This window comes from Carcharodon carcharias, chromosome 3, assembly GCF_017639515.1.
Source record: "Carcharodon carcharias isolate sCarCar2 chromosome 3, sCarCar2.pri, whole genome shotgun sequence".
In the NCBI taxonomy this organism is placed as follows: domain Eukaryota; kingdom Metazoa; phylum Chordata; class Chondrichthyes; order Lamniformes; family Lamnidae; genus Carcharodon; species Carcharodon carcharias.
This window is the reverse complement of record NC_054469.1, coordinates 54,141,410-54,164,693: the sequence shown is the minus strand read 5'-3', so window position 1 is coordinate 54,164,693 and position 23,284 is coordinate 54,141,410. Positions and strand designations below refer to the sequence as shown.

At 44.0% G+C, this 23,284-nt stretch overlaps 1 protein-coding gene across 3 annotated transcripts in view; it reads left to right on the top strand.

The window, feature by feature from the left end:
* Positions 1-20,033, top strand: part of LOC121275646 (patched domain-containing protein 3-like) — an 82,146-nt gene extending 62,113 nt beyond the window's left edge. For all 3 annotated transcript variants that reach the window (XM_041183152.1, XM_041183151.1, XM_041183153.1), the window contains 3 exons: positions 12,494-12,615; positions 12,712-12,857; positions 14,680-20,033. In XM_041183152.1, coding sequence (XP_041039086.1) covers positions 12,494-12,615; positions 12,712-12,857; positions 14,680-16,340 — 1,929 coding nt within the window. In that variant the 3' untranslated portion in view covers positions 16,341-20,033. The remainder of the gene's footprint in view (positions 1-12,493; positions 12,616-12,711; positions 12,858-14,679) is intronic.
* Positions 20,034-23,284: the final 3,251 nt, after the last annotated feature.

Genomic DNA, 23,284 nt, shown 5'->3' with positions numbered 1-23,284 from the left:
GAACACCTTCAGGAATTTGATGCAGGCAGCAACATTCTTTAAGGTCACATTGAAGTATCCAGCACTGGGGAAGTCTTGCAGGCAGTAGATCTCCACAGCTTCAAATCCACAGGACTCCAAAAGGACTCTTAATGAAGAAGGCATTGTCGATGGGTGTACCTCCTTCATTGTCTTTCACCGCCACCCTAACAGTGTTACGTACCCCTTGGTTTGGGGCTCAACTGATTGCAATTATCACTTCTTTAAGTTTCCAATGTTAGGCATTTGTCCTTTTTGTCCTTAGACACTTTTCAGTGTCCTTTCATTGAGCGCATTCTTCAATTTTTTGTTTTTCTACCCACAAAATATTATCTCACACCTCCATATTAAATTGCATCTTCCATCTATCTGCCTATTTTATCAGCGTATCAATTTTTTTCTGAAGTCTTGTAGCCATTGTACTAGTTTTCCCCTGCTTCTGTGTCATCGGCAAATGCTAAGGTTGTGCTCCATATGTTTAAATTCAAATCATCTGTAAATGCTGAGAAACTTCTTTACTGTGTTACCATGGAGCTTTTAAGTATGGAAATTGAGTCCTTAGGTGATTACTTTCCTAAGCATCAGATAACAGGGACTTCAACTTCTTTCAGACAAACTCCATGCATGGCCAGGTATATAGAACAGAGTGAATTAAATCATAACCAACAGCAATGAGACAAGTGAGCAAATAGAAAAGCTCTTTGCTTTCTACCTATTGGTCTCTCCTTGCCCTCTTTACAAATTCAACTCTCCCTTCACCCCAATTCCAACAGCTCAGCTCCCAAAATCATTACACAGAACTTCCAGAACATCTAAAGAATGTTTACGTTTATTGTGTACAGAGTCTGCTCTAAATGTATTGTTTCTGCCAGCAAACTTATATGGGTCAAGCCAGTTATAAAATTTTTGTTTGTTCAGATAAATGGATGTCAAACATGGAAGCCCATCACTCCATTTAAGAGTTGCCAATTCAAACTACTTGAAAAATCTGTATACACCTTCAAAGTTTCTTTTTTCCTAACATAGGGCAGGATTTTCCCATCTGTGCTATGGCGGGTGGAAAAGTGGTGGATTTTCATGCAGTATTGTCTGCCTTCCGCCTTGTTGATTATGCAAAAACTGGAAGCACGTTGGATCGCAGGCAGACTCTGTTTTACGTGCCCAGAACTCAGCGGTTCTGTCTTTCGGGCACCATATTTAAACTGCACCTGCACACCGCCTTCTCAATGTCTCCAGACCAGGATAGCCCCCATGGAAGAAATGGCGCTGAAAGGCAAGAAGAGTGTGGCTCCCAAGTTCAGTGGCACTTCGCTGGGCCACCTGCTGAACCCTGTTGAGGCCCGCTGGGATGTCCTCTACCCCAGTAATGGCCAGAGGAGGTCCTTCAATGCCACCACCCCAGCTTGGGAGACGTTGTCTTCATCAGTCAGCGCAAACGTGGGGCAGAAAATGTCTGCAATCTAGTGTAGGAAAAGGATGAATGATCTCATCCATTCTGGCAGTCAACTATCTCATCACCCTCATCTCACACATTTACAAGCCCATCAGGCCTTAGCAAGATGACACTCCACAGAGATCTCACACAATGCTAGCTGAAGGCAGATCACCACTCATTCTCTCATATACACCTTCGCATCTCCATCTGGGCTCATATGCTCTGTAGATTTTGTCCTCATCCCATCTACTGCTCCACTCACACAATCATTATCATCTGTCTTGGCACATGTCCTGCTTACAATCTCTCCATTTGTTTTCATGCAGGACAAGCTCGCACACAATAGGAGGGAGAGGTCCCAGACAGGAGGTGGAATTGCTGAAATCAAGGCCCTCACTCCATATGATGAGTGTGCCATCATGCTGGCTGGACAGGGCAGGGATCGTGCATGTGGCAACGGTGAGATCGGTGGTGCCAATGCCATTGAGGACCCTGCACCAGCTCATTCCTCAGACAGCCATACTGTGAGTCCAGTTTGCTACTTTCCAGTCGCTTGCATGCTTAAGTAATCATTACTTTGTTTCATAGGCACCTCTGGAAAGCATCTGAAGGCATCATCCAGCAGGGCCTCATCTCCAGCCCTGGAGACACTTCGCAGGAAGAAGAGGAGTGCATCACTGAAGACCCGCTACAGCGCTTACCCACACCCTCCACCAGTGCAGAAACACACACGTTGGCGGGACCTAGTTCTAGAGAAGCCTCAGGGTCACATTCTGGTGAGCACGGCATGCTATCTGGTCTACAGCAGGCGGAGACAGGGACATCCAAGGTAGCCAGCGCTCAGAGGACAGCTGGACTTGGTCCTAACTTAGTTGGTGAAACTTCAGTGATAGTCAAGGGGATATCAGGAAAGAATTTCAGCTGCTTTGCACACATTGCAATGAACGATGGAGGAGTCCTTCCATGTTCAGTCTGATGTTATAGTACCAGCATGCCAATGCACCAAGGTCAATATCCCTAGGATGGTGGCCACCACAGAGACCTTGGTTCAGGTCATAGGTCCTGCACTGTGCCAGAAGCTGCACTCATCAGTGTAGCATCCGTCAGTGGCTATGCGAGAGAGGGACAGGGCAACGCTATCTCACTCCAGCTTACCTGTCTCCTCAAGGAATCAGCCTGGGACACTTGGGCACCCATTGGGAGGGAGAACCAGCATCTTGACACCCCAGGGCCTTCCACCCAAGTGGCTCCGGGAGTGTCCAACCAATCCCAACCCTCTCTGAGACCCCATCACCTCCAGCTCCACAGGCCGAGGAGGGCGCACCTGCCCCACAGCAGGAGACCCAAAGCAGGCCAGGGCCATCCAAGTCTCAGCCCTCCAGAGGATGTCTCACAAAGTCATCATGGACAACAGGGCATGGCATTCAGCAGGCTGCCTCCACCTCTGCTGTGGATGTCGGGATGCTGCAAGACAAAGCAGGAGGGTTGGGAAAATTAAGAAACATTAGGAGCACCACGGTGGCAAACCACATGTTATATACTTTGCACCAATGTAAATACAATAACACCCGTTTCACATCTTTTGTTTATGCTACCTCTTTATGATCTGCTCTATTGTTGTCCATCAGGTGTGACACAATGCTCCCTACCACCACTTATTGCAGATTTGAAACCAGGTGCCTCAGGTAGATGTTGTCATCTTCCATATTACCAAAGTTTGTGTGCGCATGCATATAATTTTCCAAAATCCTGGTCTTTAATGTCAAGTCTGCTTGTGTAAGGAACCTTGTTCACATGACATGCTGCTTCATGTCATCTTCATTTTTGGCTGTTTAAGATTGAGGCTAAGCTCTTCATCCGTCTTGTGTGCATCATTGTAAGGTGAAGCTCTCGTGATCATTGAGACATGTGTAATTGCATGGAGAAGGGTCATAGATCCTCACAGCTCATTTACTTACTGTCATCTGGCAGGATTCTCTATCTATCAGACCTTGCTCAGAGATTGTGAGCGACCCTGTCCACCTTGCATGTATCCGACTTTCATAGTGCACAATTGATAAGCTCAGTGAGAAGTGCGAACACCTTTCCACCTTTAAGTGCTGGAGCTCAGACCTTTGTAGGCACTTCAATTTGCTGGCACTCAAGCCTCCAACTTCCTGCCTTTATGATCTTGCAGTTGTCTGCATTACGGACACAAAGCTCTCGTCACAGTGTAGAGATGCAGCGCAGAGCCACACATTTTGAGTAGGCTCCCTTCGCCTGTACACTTGTCGATTGAAGATAAGTACAAGTGGTAAAGTGTTGTGATCAAAGGAGCCTTGGAGCATGCTCTGGAAGTGCATATGGTAGCTTTTGGCAGTTTTGAATGTATCAGTGGGATGCAACCCAGAATGTAATGAGCCTGCTGAGTAGTCCCTATTATTAAACAAGCATTACCTTGTGGTAATGGTTCATGGTGTCTTTGCATTTTGTAGCTGGCAAGGGCCAGGGCTGGCCATGAGGGCAGACTGACTGTATGAACTTTGTGATCCTCAGGTTGGCTGAAACCATGCAACGTCAGGATGAATGCATGCCTGCATCCCTAACTAAGAGTGACAGATGTCAAGGTGATGGAGGAGAAGGCAGCACAAAGGACTAGATGATGTCAAAATGGAATTAGATCTGTGTAATGTCCTTGGTTGCCTTGGCACAAATGTGACCTTTCAGTTACGCCATCAAGGTGACACAGAATGCCTTGTCCCATTTTGGAAGACGTTTCCTTGAGGAACTTTGTCAAGGCATACAGCTATGAGTGGACTGAGGATTGTAGAACTGCTCCTGCCTTTACTAGGCTTCCATAGAAACTAGGAGCAGGAGTGAGCTATTCGGCCCTACGAGCTTGCTCAGCCATTCAATATGATCATGGCTGATCCTCCATCTCAATGCCATATTTCCGCTTTCTCTCCATACCCCTTGATGCCTCTAATATCCAAAAATATATTAATTTCTTTCTTGAATATACTCAGTGACCTGGCCTCCACAACCTTCTGTAGTTGAGAATTCCACAGGTTGACTACCTTCTGAGTGAAGAAATTTTTCCTCATCTCAGTCCTAAATGGCCAGTATCCTGAGACTGTGGCCCCTGGTTCTAGACTCCCCAACCAGGGGAAACATCCTCCCTGCATCCAGTCTGCCTAGTCCTGTTAGAATTTTATACGTTTCAATCATATCCCCTCGCATTCTTCCAAACTCTAGTGAATACAGGTCCAGTCGAACCAATCTCTCCTCATACGACAGTCCTGCCATCCCCGATATCAGCCAAGTGAACCTTCGCTACACTCCCTCTGTAGCAAGTATATCCTTTCTTGGGTAGGGAGACCAAAACTCCAGGTGTGGTCTTACCAAGGCCCTGTATAACTGCACTAAGACATCCCTACTTCTGAACTCAAATCCTCTTGCAATGAAGGCCAACATACTATCTGCCTTCCTAATTGCTTGCTGCACTTACCTATTTACTCTCAATTTACTGGCATACAAGGACACCCAGATCCCTTTGTACATACACATTTCCCAATATATCACCATTTAAATAATACTCTGCCTTTCTATTTTTCATATCGAAGCATATAACTTCCCATTTCTCCATGTTATACTGCATTTGCCATGTGTTTGCCCACATACACAACTTGTCTAAAACGCTCTGAAGCCCCCTTGCATCCTCCTCATAACTCACAACCCCGCCCAGTTTTGTGTCGTCAGCAAACTTGGAAAATTGCATTTGGTTCCCTCGTCCAAGTCATTCATATATCTCATGAATAGTTGGGGCCCAATCGCTGATCCCTGCGGTACACCATTAATCACTGCCTGCCACCCGGAGAAAGACCCATTTATTCCCACTCTCTGTTTCCGGTTTGTCAACCAATTTTCAATCCATACCAGTATATACCAATCCCATGTGCTTTAATTTTGCCCGCTAGCCTCTTATGTGGGACTTTATCAAAAGCCTTCTTGAAATATAAATACACCACATCCACTGGTTTTCATTTGTCTATTCTACTAGTTACATACTCAAAAAACTCCAGTAGATTAGTTAAACATGATTTCCCTTTCATAAACCCATGCTGACTTTGTCTAATGCCGTTAATGCTTTCTAGTGTTTGTTACCACGTCTTTTACAATAAACTCTAGCATTTTCCCCATTATTGATGTTAGGCTAACTGGTTTGTAGTTCTCTTTTTGCTCTTTCCCTCCTTTTTTAAATAGTGGAGTTACATTTGCCACCCCCCGATCTGTAGGAACTGCTCCAGAGTCTATAGAATTTTGGAAGATGACCACCAATGCAATCAATATTTCCAGGGCCACTTCTTGTAGTGCTCTGGGGTGTAGATTATCAGGCCTTGGGGATTTTTCAAACTTTAATCCCATTAATTTCTCTAGCACCATCTTTTTACTAATATTGAATTTTATCAATTCCTTCCTCTCACTAGACCCTTGGTTCCCTAACATTTCTGGAAAATTAATTGTGTCCTCTTTTGTGAAGACAGAACCAAAATATGTGTTCAATTCTTCTGCCATTTCTTTGATCCCCATTAAAATTTCACCCGTTTCTGACTGTAAAGGGCCTACATTTGTCTTTGCTAATCTTTTTCTTTTTACATATTTGTAGAAGCCTTTACAGTCAGTTTTTATGTTCATTGAAAGTTTACTTTCATACTCCATTTCCCCCTTCTTGACCAATCTTTTTGTCCAATTTTGCCGAACTCTAAACTGCTCCCGATTCTCAGGCTTGCTGCTTTTTCTGACAACTTTGTGTGCTTCTTCTTTCAATCTAATACTATCCCTAATTCCTTTTGTAAGCCATGGTTTGGCCACCTTTCTTGTCTACTTTTGCGCCAGACAGGAATGAATAATTGTTGTAATTCATGCATACATCCCTTAAATATTAGCCATTGCCTATCCACTGTCAATCCTTTCAGTAAGGTTCCCCAATCCATCATTGCTAACTTGCACCTCATACCCTCGTAGTTTCCTTTATTTAGGTTCAGCACCCTCGTTTCAGATTCAACTTCTTCACTCTCCATCCTAATGAACAATTCTATCACTTCATGGTTGTTCTTCCCCAAGGGAACAATGAGATTGCTAATTAATCCTTTCTCATTGCATAATACCCAGTCTAGGATAGCCTGCCCTCTAGTTGGTTTTCAACATATTGGTTGAAAAAAAACATCACATACATACTCCAGGAGATCCTCCTCCACAGTATTATTGCTAGTTTGGTTTGTCCAATCTATATGTAGATTGAAGTCACCCATGATTATAGTTGTACCCTATTGCATGCGTCTCTAATTTCCATCTTAATACCTTCCTTTACATTTCCATTACTGCTTAGGGGCCTATAGACAACCTCCACCAACATTTTCTGCCCCTTGGTGTTTCTTATCTCCACCCAAACAGATTCTACATCCTAATTTTCCAAGCCAATATCCTTTCTCAATTTGCATTGATTTCCTCCTTTACTAACAGTGCTACCCCACCTTCTTTCCCTATTTTTCTGTCCTTCCTAAATATTGAATGCCCCTGGATGTTCAGTTCCCATCCTTGGTCATCCTGCAGCCATGTGTCTGTAATTGTAACTAGACCATAACCATTTATACCTATTTGCACTGTTAATTGCACTGCAAATGCTCCGCGCATTAAGATACAATGCCTTTAGACTTGTCTTTTTAACCTTGTTAGTCACCTTAACTTTATTTTGCACTATGACCCCCTTTTTTTTCTGCCTTCCACTTTTGCTTCTTACTTTTCTGTCTTTCATTTCTATCCTTGTTTCCCAACCTCCTCTGTCTCCGTGCTCAGGTTCCCAACCTCCTGCCATTCTAGTTTACACCCTCCCCAACAGGTCTAGCAAACACCCCCTGAGGAGACATTGGTTCTGGTCCTGCCCAGATGCAACCCATCCTGTTTGTACTGCTCACACCTTCCCCAGAATCGGTCCCAATGTCCCAGAAATCTGAATCCCTCCCCTGTACACCATTTCTTCAGCCACATATTCATCCAATATATCCTGTTGTTTCTACTCTCACTATCACTGGTAATAATCCTGAGATTACTACCTTTTGAGGTCCTACTTTTTAATTTACATCCTAACTCCCTGTATTCAGCTTATTGGACCTCATCCCTTTTTTTACCTATATCGTTGGTACCAAAATGTACCATGACCACTGGCTATTCACCCTCCCCTTCAGAATGCCCTGCAGCCTCTCCGAGACATCCTTGACCCTGGCACCAGGAAGGCAACATACCATCCTGGAGTCTCTTTTGTGGCTGCTGAAATGCCTGTCTGTCCCCCTTACTATTGAATCACCTATCACTACAGCCCTGCCAATCTTCTTCCTCCCCTCTTGTGTAGCAGAGCCACCCGTGGTGCCATGGATTAGGCTCCTGCTGCTCTCCCCTGAGAAGTCATCTCCCCCAACAGTATCCAAAATGGTATATCTGTTTGAGAGAGGGACAGCCACAGGGAACTCCTGCACTACCTGCCTTCCTCTTGTCCGCCATCCCCTTTCTGCCTGTTCAGTCTTTACCTGCAGTGTGACCACCTCATTGAACATGCTGTCCACGACAATCTCAGCATCGCAGATGCTCCACAATGAATCCACACGCAGCTCCAAAATGCGGTTAGCCAGTAGCTGCAGCTGGACACACTTCCTGCACACATGGTCGCCAGGGACACTGGAAGTGTCCATGACTTCCCACATAGTGCAGGAGGAGCATATCAGGTGAGAGCTCTGCTGCCAAGACTTCCTTTTAATCAAGCTCATTAGTTAATTCTTTTAACGAATACTAACAATGGTAAGGCTCTTATTCCACTCCAAACACTCCCACTAGTCCAAAGTCCTCACCTTATTTTGTTTAAGCTAATGGACTGAAGCAGTTTAATTAGTAGAAAAAGTAGAAGTATTCACCTGACCCTATTTACCAATCAGCTTCCTCTCCCTGGCGTTGCATCAGTTTTTGAATCATGATGTCACTTCGAACTCCACTGCCTGAAGGTCCTGAGGGTACGTTTCTCCTCTCTGGTGTCAGCCTCTGTTTCTCATGCCCTTTTATATCGCTCTCACTGGCCTCTCCTCTCTGATCTAAAACTCATCTTCTTCCAACCCAAACAGCAACTTTTAATTACCTTTGAGGTCCTATTTTTTAAGTTACATCCTAACTCCCTGTATTCAGCTTATTGGACCTCAGCTAAATTAAAGAAAGAGTAGACTTTAGATAGAATTTAATCCTTAACTTAATCCTTAAACTCCCTCAGTCACCAGTCTCCAACTGAAGCTCCTTACTGCAGCCAAACACAGCACTCCTGTGCATTTTCATGGTTACAGGCATGCTGCAGTGACGTTACAAGAGGCTGTGCCTTCTGACCTGTGCTGCCAGAATGCCCTCCAGGTTTGGACCTCCTGTTAACAAGGACACATGTTACCGAGCCTTCATCATCCTTCGAAGGACCAGGACAGTGATTGGTAAAATGGTGAGAACTCACTCTCAGATTGAAGTGCATGATTGCAAGGAGAGGGTTAGCAATGCTGGCGTTCTTGTGGGCCCATGAGAGACGACCCTTGTCTAAGAGGATGCAGGCTATTACTTGTCGTCGTCCTTGTGAAATCTGGTGACTATGAGGACGTCACATTTGCCCCGTCTGGCCAGCTATAGCCTCTTCCCCTGCAGCCTTGGCTTCGTCAACCTCTTTGGCCTCGTTCCTCTCAATGTCCTCCTCATTGGAGGAGACGTGCAGTTCCCCCATGTCTGCACCTGGCAAGACCTATCCCCTCTGCAGCGCCAGATTGTGCAGTGCACAGCGGACAACAATAATGCAGGAGACCCTCTCGGGAGTGCTCTCCCAGATCTGTTGAGGCATCAAAAACGCATCTTTAAGATGCCAATGCTCTGTTTAGGTAGTGAAATGACCCATCGTTGTACCTTCTCTCTGCAGAACTTTGCGGCCATCGTAAGGGTGTCATCAGTCAGGTCCTTTGCGGGTACCCCTTGTTGCTGAGGAGCCAACCCTGAAGTCTATGTTTTCCCTTGAAGATGTCAAGGACCTGTGAGCTGCTCAAGAGGCATGAGGCGTGGTGGCTTCCTGGGTATTTTGCACACACTTGCATTATTTGCTTCTTATGGTTGCAGACCAGCTAAACATTGAGTGAGTGGAACCCTTTCCTGTTTATTTATTGGGTGTCTGTTGCCAGGGAGCTTTGATAGCCACATGAGTGCAGTCAATAGCACCCTGCACCTGTGGGAATCCCGAAATCTCAGCAAAGTCCAGTGCTTTGGCCTGCTGGTTCTCTTGATTTCTGGCGAAATGCACAGAATTGTGGGCCTTCGCAAAATGGGTGTCTGTCACCTTGTGTGTGCACTTGTGTTTTGATGCTTGGGAGATCCCGCATGGGTCCCCAGTGGAGTCCTGGAATGAGCCACTCATGTAGAAGTTCAATGCGGCGGTGACTTTCAGAGCCACTGGCAGTGGATGCCCTGTCAGTCCCCCTGCTGCAAATTCCTAGAGAATGTGGCAAATGTAAGTCATCAAGTCCTTGGACGTGCAGAGGCATTGGTGACATTGTCTCTCGCTCGTCTGCAGACAAGACATGCGAGGTCTGTATATCCTCAGTTTCCAGAGACACCTATGCAACATTTCTGTTAGCCTCATCCTCTGCATCTGGAGGGGGCCCTGCTGCCCCTTGCTCTTGAGGGTTTTGCTTCTTCCTCCATTCCTCCAAATGGCCCCCTCAGCCTTCACTAGCTGAGCTATTCTTCAAATTAATTTTGTGCTGTGCCATCGCTTCAGGTTGCAAGACGGTGGTGCTCATTACCAGACCAGCTTGGACCCTCCCTTGTGTGACTGTGGTAATCCCTGCCATTGTCCTCATGGAAGCCAGTCATGTCAAGGGGGGTAGGACTGGTGCACTGCACTGGGGGCCCAAGTCAAATGGCACCCAACTGAACTGTGTATTACCAAATGGAGAGAGATGCACACCTGAGACACGTTAAGAGCCTTTCAATTATAATACAGGAAGTCAGGAGAGTGAAGCAATGAAGCGCATTCAAGCAAGTTTAATGACGAGTTATGGTAGTAATTCTTGAACCACTGCGGTCCATATGGTGTGGGTACAACCACAGTACTGTTAGAGAGGGAATTCCAGGATTTTGACCCAGCGACAGTGAAGGAACAGTGATATATTTCCAAGTCAGGATGGTGACTGGCTTGTAGGGTAACTTCCAGGTGGTGGCGTCCCCATGCATCTGCTGTCTTTGTCCTAGATGGCTGTGGGTTTGGAAGGTGCTGTCGAAGGAGCCTTGGTGAATTCTTGCAGAGCATCTTGTAGATGGTAGATACTGCTGCCTCTGTGCGTCGGTGGCAGAGGCAGTGAATGTTTGTGGATGGGGTGCCTATCAAGTTTGTTAAAAAATCACTTACCCGCCTGCCCGTTGGGCCCGTGCGCCAAGGCAAAGATCACACAGGCTCCTCAAAATGGGCATCAATTGCCGAGTTAAGGGCCTTAACAAGGCCTTTAATTAATGGCGGGCACGTGTCGCGCTTCATAGCACGCCCGCCCACCTAAATATCATGATGCTGCATGCTGACGTCAGGACGCTCGCCCGATGTCAGTGCGCAACATTTTAAGCCACCCGCCAGTCACCCATAAAATTCTGCCCAGTGTGTTTATTTTTCCCAAAGATTACTGGTACAACTTAGCGCTATGAGAGGCTTTGTTCATTTTCATTATTGCACAACATCAAAACCTACCCAATTATGTGTGGTTGATGGAGTGACTTTTTATGACATAGTTATGCTTTTTCAGGCAAGTTGTTTCAATTATGTGACAGTATTTTGTAAACAAAAATGTTTTCCAAATATGATTCTTGGGGCAGGATATTATGCGTCGGCGAATGGAGGTCGGGGCCCACTCACCGATACGTAAAATGACGCACGGTGATGTCGGGGGGATCTCCCAATGTCACCCCGCCCCATTTAAATTTTCAGGAAGGCAGAGGCGCAGCGAAATCAGCTGTGCACCCGCCGACCTGTCAATGGCCAATTGAGGCCATTGACAGAGTCAATTATGTAATTAAAGGACCTGCCTGTCCAACCTTAAGGTTGAAGAGCAGGCCAAGAACCCCGGCGTGAGCTAGAAAATGCATGAAACCTCATCCAAGGCGGGATGAGGTTTCATGTAGGTTTTAAAATTTTTATAAAGTTTTTGTGACAATTATGGACATTGTCACATGAGGGGACATGTTAGGGAAATTTTATTTTTCTATTTTTAGGTTTTGTACATTTTGAGCCGATCTCCCTGAGGCTACATTTAGCTAGGTGGGCCTTAATTGGCCCACCCACATAAATTGGCGCCGTGCCTCCGATTGGGGGTGACGATCGGAAGCGCACCTTGCAGGCCCACCCTTCAACTTCCCCCATAACAGGGGGAAAATTCAGCCCTTGAAGTCAGTGCTTATTCCACATACAAGCCAGTCAATAATAAATCCAATAGTGAACTCAGGAGAAACTTCTTTACTCAAAGACTGCTAAGAATATGCAACTTGATATCACATGAAATCGTTGAGGCAAATAGCATTGAGGTCTTTAAGGGGAAACTATATAAGTACATAAGGGAGAAAGGAATAGGAGGATATGTAGGTACAGTGGATGAAAAAGGATGTGAAGAGGTTCATGGAGCATTAACACCAGTTTAGACCAGTTAGGCCAACTAGCCTGTTTTTGTCCTGTAAATTCTACATAAAATATTCAAACTGGTTAAAAAAACTACAGAATAGTTGAAAAATTATTAATTGACAGGTAAATCCTACAAAATACTATACTGTATATAATACTTATATTATCAAGCATAATGTTGGTTTTAAGTCATTGAATATAGTGAATAGCCTCCTTTTGTACAGCAAGACTGTATGAATGAGACAACGAGGTCTTCTTACTTGCTGCTGTACATTCAGAAGCATTTAGTCACTTGATGATAGTATGTAAATAACATTTATTTTCACTGATTGCAGGTTTCACATTTTACTTCTGTATCAAGGCAAGAAGAATTTGAAAAAAATTCTAAAAGAATTATTCCACTTTTTTCTGTAACATATTTGCTTTCAATATCCTTTTCCATCATTTCTTGCATGAGGTAATGCTATTTTCCATGGAACTTGCAGCATACTTTTATATGATAAATATTTCACATAAAATGTTATTTTATAGAAGTAATGTCATTTATTTTCAGGCTTGACTGTGTGAGGAATAAGGTCTGGGTTGCTGCTCTGGGAGTCATATCAGCTGGATTAGCTGTGCTTACAGGATTTGGATTTCTGCTGTATTGTGGGATATCATTTGCCATCAATACTGCCAATGCACCCTTTCTGATTCTAGGTCAGTATCTCATCAATTTGTGGAATATCATTGTCCATCAAGCAGGCTTGTGTCTAGACTCTGTTCTGGCAGGTTCCAGAGATATTTTTGGCAGTAAATTGGTAGTACGTTGCAACTTGGCAGCATTCTGGCCGCAGTAGGTGCTTGTAACTGAAACCTACCCTGAGCAAGACACACTGCAGCTGCGTAAATACTATGCTATAACTTAGCATCCATATAATCTTCACATATTGAATATGGCTAATTAAATTTAAACATAGATAAAGCACTACATTGTATTTATGTTAACCAGCAAATATTTTATAGTTTCTATATACTATGCAAAGTCCAGGTTTAGTCACTATTTTTTCTCTTTTTCTAATAACCAACCCAAAACCATCAATTCTATCACATGGGTGATATGTGTAGTAAAAGCTTGAAAAATTGCAGTAGTGGAGGGTGGACAGACTGCCAGTGGCATGGCACCCTAATTTACGGATCCACCCACTTGCTTTCCTGTTCACGGGTGGTCATGAAAATTCAGCCCTCAATGAAATTTCTTTAGAAAAGTAAAGTCTTTGAGGTCGTCTAACTGCATTTTTCTGGACTATGAAGAAAATTGACAAAATTGACAGACTTATTTGTTACCGTGTTGAAGGCTTCAAATCCCAGAGTACACAAATTAAAAGTTAGGGACATTAGAAGACAATTCAAACAGAGTTTTATCATCCAAAATATTAAAGAGGTGTGGAATAAGTTGTCAGAGGAGGCTGCTTAAACATTCAATCTAGATAGGTTCAAGAGGCAATTGGATGGAGAAGGATTGGTGTATATCGATTTATTTTTTGTGCAATGTGTGAATCATTACAAAAATGGTGGACTGCACCAAAAATAGTTGGCTTTTAATAGTTGTCTCTAATACTTTGAGTCAATTTGACAGACAATAATGCCATCCATTGAGACATGATGTTAATTTTCAAACAAACATTCAGCTATCCAAGAGCCGTTTTCCACAATGTATAATGTTAAGAAAGTATTTAGTTAAAAATACTCAATATCAGGCAATGACAGTTTAGCTCAATGATTTCTCTTTATTTATCAGTTACAGGATTCTTTTAGCTCCAGGTGTCACCAGACCACTCTATTTAAGAACTCGATTCTTCCATTAGACTATTAGGAAATACAGATGCAAACTTAGCACCAGAGAAGCCAGAACAGAAAAAAAGACCTCCCTTTCTGATTGCTTCCAGGCTACATGAAAGCCAAGAAGATGGATGGATTTCTCTCACAAAACAACAAAAGGATCAAACCTTGCTCCTTTAAAATATTGCAAAAGAAATTGAAACAATTTCTGCATGCTTTAACTCGATTGAGGCAATTCCATATTTCAATAGATTACAATAATTTCCTTCAATTAATTTTATTTCTAACAGCCTGGAAGCAATCAGAAAGGGAGGTCTTTTTTTCAGTTCTGGCTTCTCTGGTGCAGGAAAATCCATGAAAATTGCCTACTGTGGATTATCTATTCACATAGCAGGAAAAAGTATGAAGTAGCACTTTTAATGAACAAAAAAATCTACTGCAACTCTTAATTGTGTGATAGAGTCAATCTTCTGCTTTTGTTACTATTTTCAAACTTTGCACCTACATTCAATGGTAGTGCTCTATACAACTGTTTGACAAATTGCACATGTGGCTACATACCTTGAATGCAAAAAGAAAGTCAGTCGTACTTTTCTTTAAAGAAATATTCTTTTATTAAATTACTAGAGCACTACACTAAAGATATTAAAAGCCGAACATGTTAATGACCGATTTATCATTCATGACATTTGGTCTACAGGTATTGGTGTGGACGATATGTTTATTATGCTCGCTAACTGGCAAAAGACAAAAGTGCATGATAAAGTTGAAGATCGCCTGGCAAAGACTTATGCTGAAGCAGCTGTTTCTATTACAATCACCACTCTGACTAATGTTTTGGCCTTTTATATTGGTGTCATGACACCTTTTCCATCCGTGCAGTCATTTTGTGTTTACACAGGCACAACTATTCTGTTCTGCTTCATTTACAACATTACATTTTTTGGAGCTGTTCTCGCATTGAACGGAAGAAGAGAAGCCAGTAACAAGCATTGGCTGACGTTCAGAAAGGTTGAGGAAGATCATAAACCTGGAGAATCTAAACTCTATGCATTATGTTGTGTAGGTGGGACTTACAATCAGGAATCAGGTGCAGAATCAGAACACAAAGTTTATTTTTTCTTTAAGAAATATTATGGTCCATTCCTTACAAACCGATGGACCAAGGTAATTGTGGCGCTCCTGTATGTTGGATATTTGACTGGCAGTATTTATGGCTGTTTACACATCAAAGAAGGAATCGATCTCAGAAATCTGGCCTTTGATGATTCATATGTGATTAAGTTCTATGATGATGAAAGTGATTTTTTCTCAGAATATGGACCACGAGTCATGGTTACTGTCACTGAATCTGTGGAATATTGGGATTCCACCATTCAAGATGAAATTGAAACCTGTATGGGCTGCTTGGAAAACAGCACACATGTAGACCGTGAGCTGTCAGAGTCCTGGCTTCGTATGTACATTGACCGTGCTGAAAAGATGTCACTAGATATAAGGGAGAACAAAACATTCATTGGAAATTTATCTAAATTGTTTAACTTTGTCTCTACATTTCAACAAGATATTGAACTCTCAGAAGATAAAATGAGCATTAGAGCATCACGATTTTTCATTCAAATTGTGAATGTCAGTGATTCATTTGATCAAAAAAACATGTTGATTGAATTAAGAAATTTGGCAAGGGAATGTAGAATCCCTTTGCTTGTATATCATCCAGCATTCATCTACTTTGATCAATTTCTTGTAATTCTGACCACTACAGTCCAGAATATAACTGTGGCAACTGCTGTCATGTTGATCATTTCTTTACTCTTAATACCTAATCCAGTTTGTTCTTTATGGGTAACATTTGCCATTGCATCAGTTTTAGTGGGTGTGGCTGGTTTTATGGCTTTCTGGGGTGTCAATTTAGATTCTATATCTATGATTAATTTGGTTATTTGTATTGGATTTTCTGTGGACTTTACAGCTCATATTTCATATGCATTTGTTTCAAATGATAAAACAAGTGCCAATGAACGAGCTATTGATGCACTGTACACTCTTGGCTATCCCATTCTACAAGGTGCTCTTTCAACTATAATAGGTATTGCAGTGTTGTCTGTTGCAGGAAGTTACATATTTAGAACATTTTTTAAGATCATGTTTCTTGTCATATTTTTTGGTGCAGTTCATGGCATTATGTTTATGCCAGTGATTCTAACACTTTATCAATCTTGTGGCAATCAGAATCTTGGTTCCTCAAATATACATGACAGTAAAGAGAGGAGCGAGAGCAGAAATGCCCACAGCTACCAGCATGTTCACCATTGCAAAATAAATGGAGCTGATTCCTGTGAACTGACAGAAAGGTACTAGCAGTTGCCTGTTATGAGACCAAGGAGATCTATAGCAACTTTATTAATATATTCTTTTCTTAACTGTGATCCAGGGCTTAAACATTGAACTTAATTGGCAGCATAGGACTTATTCTTTTTCCTCAAAGCTCCATAATGTTGTCATAACTTGAAATAATTAACTGTTGTAAGGTCCAACTTGTTCATCATAAGCTACAAATATGCCATCCTACTCTTTCCTGCATTTCCATTGAGTTGAAGTCAAGTGCAATGGCATCACCTTCTGCTTATTTATATTTTCTCAGGACCTCAGTACTGTGGAGCTCCTTAATTTCCTCAGTTTTTCTCTCCTATGGGTTTGAAAAATCCTCGTTTGCTGATACTTAAACAATATTTCTTAATTTATCTCTTTTTTCCTATTCTTCTATCTTATGTTGCCCTCTACCTTGACCCTCCCATTCACTTTGGTTCCTCAGTCAAAATTTTACTCTCCCAGCAGTTTTTACATAAAATATGAAGATGGCCATAGCAAACAATGGCACAGATCTTCTAGTCTATGGATGGTTAGAGTCTGGACGTACCCCCCAAGGTTGTACTACTGAACCCTCGGAAATCCCAATGCAAGTACTTTGCGGGTTTGTCCAGGAAATTTCAACTTCTGATGGGCAATTCCCCTGCTCCCTGAGAACATCCAAAAAAGTCTCCAACTCTGAGATAGAGTCGGAGGCTTGGGAGGGTTCTGACATACTTACCTGGATAGCTACCCTGGGTAATTATACAACTGACATCTCCATTAACTGTCTGACTCCCTGAATCCATTTGACCCATCAAACCTCTGACCCTGCTTGACCCTCCAAACCCCCCCGACCCTCCCACTATCACGCTGACCCTATGACTCCACCCCGACCCTCCAACTACCCCGACCTAACATCACCACCTTACCCACCCTGCCACCTACCACCCTGCCACCCTACCCACCTTCCCTAACTCATTTCACAGGGAAAATCTATTCAAATGCCCCAAAGTTTTTCAGTGTGTTACTGAATGAAGAGTTACCAAAATGTGGCAGCTAGTGCCGTCAAAAGGGGCATAGCGTGACTTCCCCTGACGATCCTGCAATACAAAGAAGATCTCCAAGAATAGGTACGCTCTGCATTTCTGTACAGGTCCATTCAGAAGGCCAGGCCAGAAATGCGGAGCTCCACAACAGTGTAAGAAAATAGGAACAGAGTGGCTATCCAGCGGTGATTGCCATACTTTGGAAGATACGGCCCTTTATACATTAAACCCCCAAAGCAAACCAAAGTTTGTACATAATGAAGCAGGGATGAAGAATTATGGGAAAATTTATTATAATATGTGTGACACCTATGAGAGAGATGTTCAAATAATTTCAGAGATGTACTTCGGAGATGTTTTTATTTTTCTCAGGTGAGACACTGGCATGGCTAGATTTATTTCCCATCCCTATTCATCCTGAGATGCAATGAGGATCCTTCTTCTGTCCAGTGGTTGTACACCTGAGTGGCTTGAACGACCACTTCAGAAGAAATTAATAACCAAACACTTAGTGATCACTAACTAAGAGCTGCAGACCAGATTAGGGTGATAGGTTCCTTCCCTGAAGGATATTAGTAAACTTGTTGGGTTTTTAGAACAAAAATAAAATGACCAGATTTATTTAATTTAATTTCATAACTTGTAATGGTGGGCAATTTATCTCATAATCTCTAGCCAGGGCAAAAACTAATTACATTTTCTAAATGGGAATGCAATAGGTACAATTATGTTAGACAATAAATTCCCTTAAAAATAACTCATAAATCAGAGATATTCTTTCCTTTGGTGTTCAAATATGTTTTTGCAATGATTTGGCAATCAGCGTGTAAACAAACTTCTCAACTTACAGGCAAAATAGTGATCACTTAAACCCCAGGCTTCCTGGTTGTTTTGACACCTGACAGTACTCAAAAATTGCATCCTCATGTGCATTTGTGAACCATCTTAATTATTTTGTTATTACAGGATTATAAAATTGGTGCTGCCATCTTATTATCACGAGTCAGACCTCCAGTCAGCTATTCATTGGCTGTACACCTATTTGGTGATGGGGATATATGGTTTGACTGATGGCATTTAAGACACAGACATCGGGTCTGAAAGAGAAGATATAGTCTGGCTGCCTACAGCAGGGAATGCGATAGAAGAAAGCAATGGGTACAGATCAGATCCCCAAGATCTCCAGTGCCACTTTAGAGGTTTTGGCCCAGATGGTTGTCATGAGGCAAGAGATTCTGTTCCTCTCCTCTTCCACCGGCCCCCACCACTCCCACCTACATCACACCCCAACCCAGGTAACAGAAGGTCCTCCAGGCAACACCTCTACTGCCAATTGGAAGAGGTTGCAGAAGAGATTAATGCCAGGAGCATTGCACTGAGGACATGGCTGGAATGCAGCAAAAGGAGATGTGTTGAACCAACAATTCTAACTCAACTCCCTTACAGCCTGCTCACACCACCACCATCTGCAACCTCCCTGCTTAATTTCCTTCAATTACTACAATCAGTGCACCACATTTCATTGTCATCTCCCTCTCGTACACCCTGCACCTACAACTCTCACCATTATTCTACCATAAATAGCCATTATGTCACAGAAATCCTAGCTACTGAGTGCATGTCCCCTTTACTCATTTCTATACAGCTCTAGCTAATGCTTACTGTAATGCTATAGATTAAATCCATCCATCTGCCTGTGAAAGCTTCATGATATCAAAAGAGCAGCAAGTCTTGGTCAATGCCACTTCGCCAGCCAACACTATCAAAACTGATTATCTGGCTGCTTATTCATTTACTTTTTGAGATCTTGTGTGGAAATTGTTTTCTGTACATCCAGCCCTACCTCATCACTGCCTCTCTCGTATCCACTGCTGTTGCTAAATTTTCAGCCTGTTTATCTGATATCCAGCACAGAAATTTCCTCCAATTAAATATTGGGAAGACAATGTAACCATTTGTTTTTGGCCCCCTCTCTAAACTCCATTCCCTACCTACTGACTCCACCCCTCCTCTAATAACAGTCTGGGACGAAACCAGTCTATTTGCAATGTAGGTGTCATTTTCAACCCCAGGATGAGTTTTAGACCACATATTCACGCCATCACCAAGACAGCCAATTTCCACCTCTGAAACATCTTTGCACTTGTCTCAGCTCATCCGCTGCAAAACACCTCTTTCTTGACTTTGCTACTTCTAGAATTGATCATTCTGACACAATCCTGGCTGGTCTCCCACATTCTCCCTTTCCTATAAAGTCATCTAAAACTCTACTGCCTGTGTCTTAACTCGCAGCAAATCTCATTCCCCTATTACCCCTATGCTCACTGATCTACATTGGCCCCTGGTTAAGCAGTGTCTTAGGTTTCTAAATTCTCATCCTTGTTTTCAAATCCTCCCCAACACCCCTTACCTCTGTACTCTCCAGACTGACAACTCCCTGAGATATCTGTGCTCATCTAATTGAGGCCTTTTGAGGTCCCTGATTTTACTTGCTCCACAATTGGTGACTGCGCCTTCAATTGCCCAGATCACAAGCTCTGGAATTCCATCCCTGCACTTCTCCACTTCTCTTCCTCACTTTTCCACCTTTAAGGCATTCCTTAAAATCTACTTCTTTGATCAAGTCTTTGGTCATCTGACCTAATATCTCTTCATGCAGATCAGTGCCATATTTTGTTTTATAATGCACTTGTGAAGTGCCCTGGGATGTTTTATTATGTTAAAGGTGCTATAGAAGTATAAATTGTTGTAAAAATAAAAACAAAAAAACTGCGGATGCTGGAAATCCAAAACAAAAACAAAAACAGAATTACCTGGAAAAACTCAGCAGGTCTGGCAGCATCGGCGGAGAATAAAAGAGTTGATGTTTCGAGTCCTCATGACCCTTCGACAGAACTTCGACAGTTCTGTCGAAGGGTCATGAGGACTCGAAACGTCAACTCTTTTCTTCTCCACCGATGCTGCCAGACCTGCTGAGTTTTTCCAGGTAATTCTGTTTTTATAAATTGTTGTTGTTGTATTTTCCCATCTGATATCAGTTGTTCTTCAAAAGTAATCCATTGGTTATAAAGCAAGTCCAGACACCCTGATGCTGTGAGAAGGCATTGTTTAAATGCTGCATCTTTTGTTACTCTTAATACAATAGAAATAATTGATTCAAACTTATTTGCTTAACTGTACATATTGCAGAGTTTGTTGAAACATCTTTAATTGAATGGATTATTGAGGTTGCTTCTACATGTTTTTCTTGTGTGACAATTAAAATTAGCTTGCCTTTCATATAACTGTGTCTATGATGACAGAGCCTAATAAGCTCAACTATGTGCTATTTAGGATCAGCTATTACAATAGGTAATGCAATCAGTTGTCACCAGAAGAGGTTGTTGTGTGATACTACTGTCATTGCCAAATACTGTCTGAAAACATCTTATTCAAATAAAGATCATGGTTACACTGCATTGATACAAAAATAATTTGGACTTTTACACCCTGTATTTACCACTCTCACCATAAGTGTCTCTATATCCTTCATATGGGGAGAATTTTCAGCATGTCAGACGGGCTGTGTGGGAGTGGTCACGGGCAGGCGCGGAGCTGATCCCTGCCCGCGATTGGCTCTGTCCCATTTTATGTGGGCAGGCCAATTAAGGCCTGTCCAGTGTGAAACGCAGCTCTCGAGATCAGCGGAAGGGGGTAGGCTGCGATGGGTCTCCAATGACTGCCAGGTCCAATGGTGACTCGGCGGCTTGTTTAAAAACTGTGCACGCGCACAGAAGGGCTCCCGAGAGCGGTCTCGGAGAGCAGGCCAGGCAGTTCGGTGGGGCAGTGGGCCCTGAGATTCACGGATGAGTGTCTCGCTGCCCTCATCGAGGAGGTGGCAGCACGGCGCAAAATCATCGTGCCAAGGGACGGGAGGAGGAGGCCACACCCCACATGACAAAACTGGGAGGAGGTGGCAGAAGGGGTCAGCGCACACAATGTGTGCAACGCACCTGGGTTCAGTCGCAAGCAGTTCAATGACTTCTTGCGATCGCGAAGGGTGAGTACTGTGTTGGAATGGGTCACTTAGCACAGCAGTTAGGTTGGCTCCCCTGGCCCCCCACCCCCCAACTCTGAATGTAGTTACTGCATTGAATCATTCATGGCATGTTGCCCTCGCAGGGTGGGTCAGCATTTATTGCCCATGCCTTGTTGCCCCTGAGAGGGTGGTGCTGAGCTAGCTTCTGTATTCACTGCATGTGGTGCACTTACACCCACAGTACTATTTTAGGGGCGACCTCAAGGACCTGTACCTAGGCGCAGTGCTGCAATGCCGAAACATTTCAAAGTCAGGATGCTGGCTGACTGGGAGGGGAACTTCCAGGTGGTGGGGCAGCCATCCATCTGCTGCCCTTGTCCTTCTAGGTGGTAGTGCTTCCTTGCTTTGAAAGGTCATACAGCGTGAATGGCAAATGTGGTGGAGGCAGTATCTGGGGGTCAGCCCTGGCTGGTTGGAGTGAGTATATGGCGGCTCCAGACTCACGAATCACATGAGCCCTGCAATGTTTCACTCAGGTGGGGCTGCAATGGCAATCCAGGTACAGGGTGGACTAATCAATGCTCCTCTCTCCTTTCAGGAGAAGACCGTACACAATAATGCTGAACAAATGCGGACTGGAGGAGGCCAGGCTCTACTACTCATACTAACCAGATACAAGCAGGAGGCTCTCAAGCTGGAGAGGTCTACCGGCAGCAATGAGGTTGGGGTGCCAGTGGGAGGTAAGAGTGCCGTGCACTGAGGTCACAATGTCTGTCATTGCAACTATTCCACTGTTGACTGTTTATTGAATTCAGCATCCAACATGGGTTTCCCATTGATCATGGAAGGAGGAGCGCATCCTGATCCTGGGGCCAGGCATGCACATTAACAGTGTTACGACTTCAACTAATCAAATGTCCTTGTTCTTCCTTTCAGCCTAACTGGAGCATGCCCAAACTGAGGAGGCAGAGGGCCTGCCACTGACACCTGAGGGCCCTGAAGAGATACACGCACCAGCGTCACACCATCTCAGCCAGGCAGGCACCAACGCAGATACCAGCACCTCGGTGGGGATAAGAGTGTTGGTAGTGTCCCGGGGGACAAGGATGAGGGCATTTCACACTCACTTGAGGTGCAGGCAGAGACAGAGAGTGTCCATGGCGCCGGCAGTCAGAGAACTGCAGGGGACCAGGAACATGCTCGGTCGGTGGCTGATGATGTGCCTCTGGAGTCGTCCCTGAGGCAGCAGATGCTGGAGGTCCAGCAGGGACTGCGGGAGAATCTGGCGGAGATACATGAGGCAATGTGTGCCATGGTCTCCGTGATGGAGGAGTCCATGCGGAGCATCAGCAATGCATTGACCCTCATGGCCGAGCACAATGCTTCCTCCATGGAGAGAGAGGTGACTCTCATGGAAAGGCTCCTCCAGGATAACAATCAGGACTTCCTGGGAATGCACTCAGACCTCCAAGCCCTCACAGCGGCATTGACCTCTGCTGGTCAGTGTCAGTGTGGGAGGTGGATTGGGCACCCATTATCCCAGCTAGGTGCCCATCCATCAGTGGTGAGCAGGGAGGTCCAAAGTGACCTCACATTGGCCTGTCATCTCTGCGAGCACCTCTCAGGGTGCTCTGGATGAGGGCAGCTGCCCCTTCACCCCTCTGCCAATGATCATGCCATCCGATGAGGCTGCAGTGACTGGGGAGATGCCAGCCGTGCCATTGGCCACTCCCTACCAGGCGGGGCCATCACAGGCTCCACGGGCCAGAGGATGCTCGCCAAGGTCATCAAGGCCAACAGGACAGCAGAGTGAGCAGGCTGTCTCCAATGCCAGTGCCAGCAATGGGGGGAGCACCTAGACATTGCACCTGAAAACGTAAGCGTAAGGC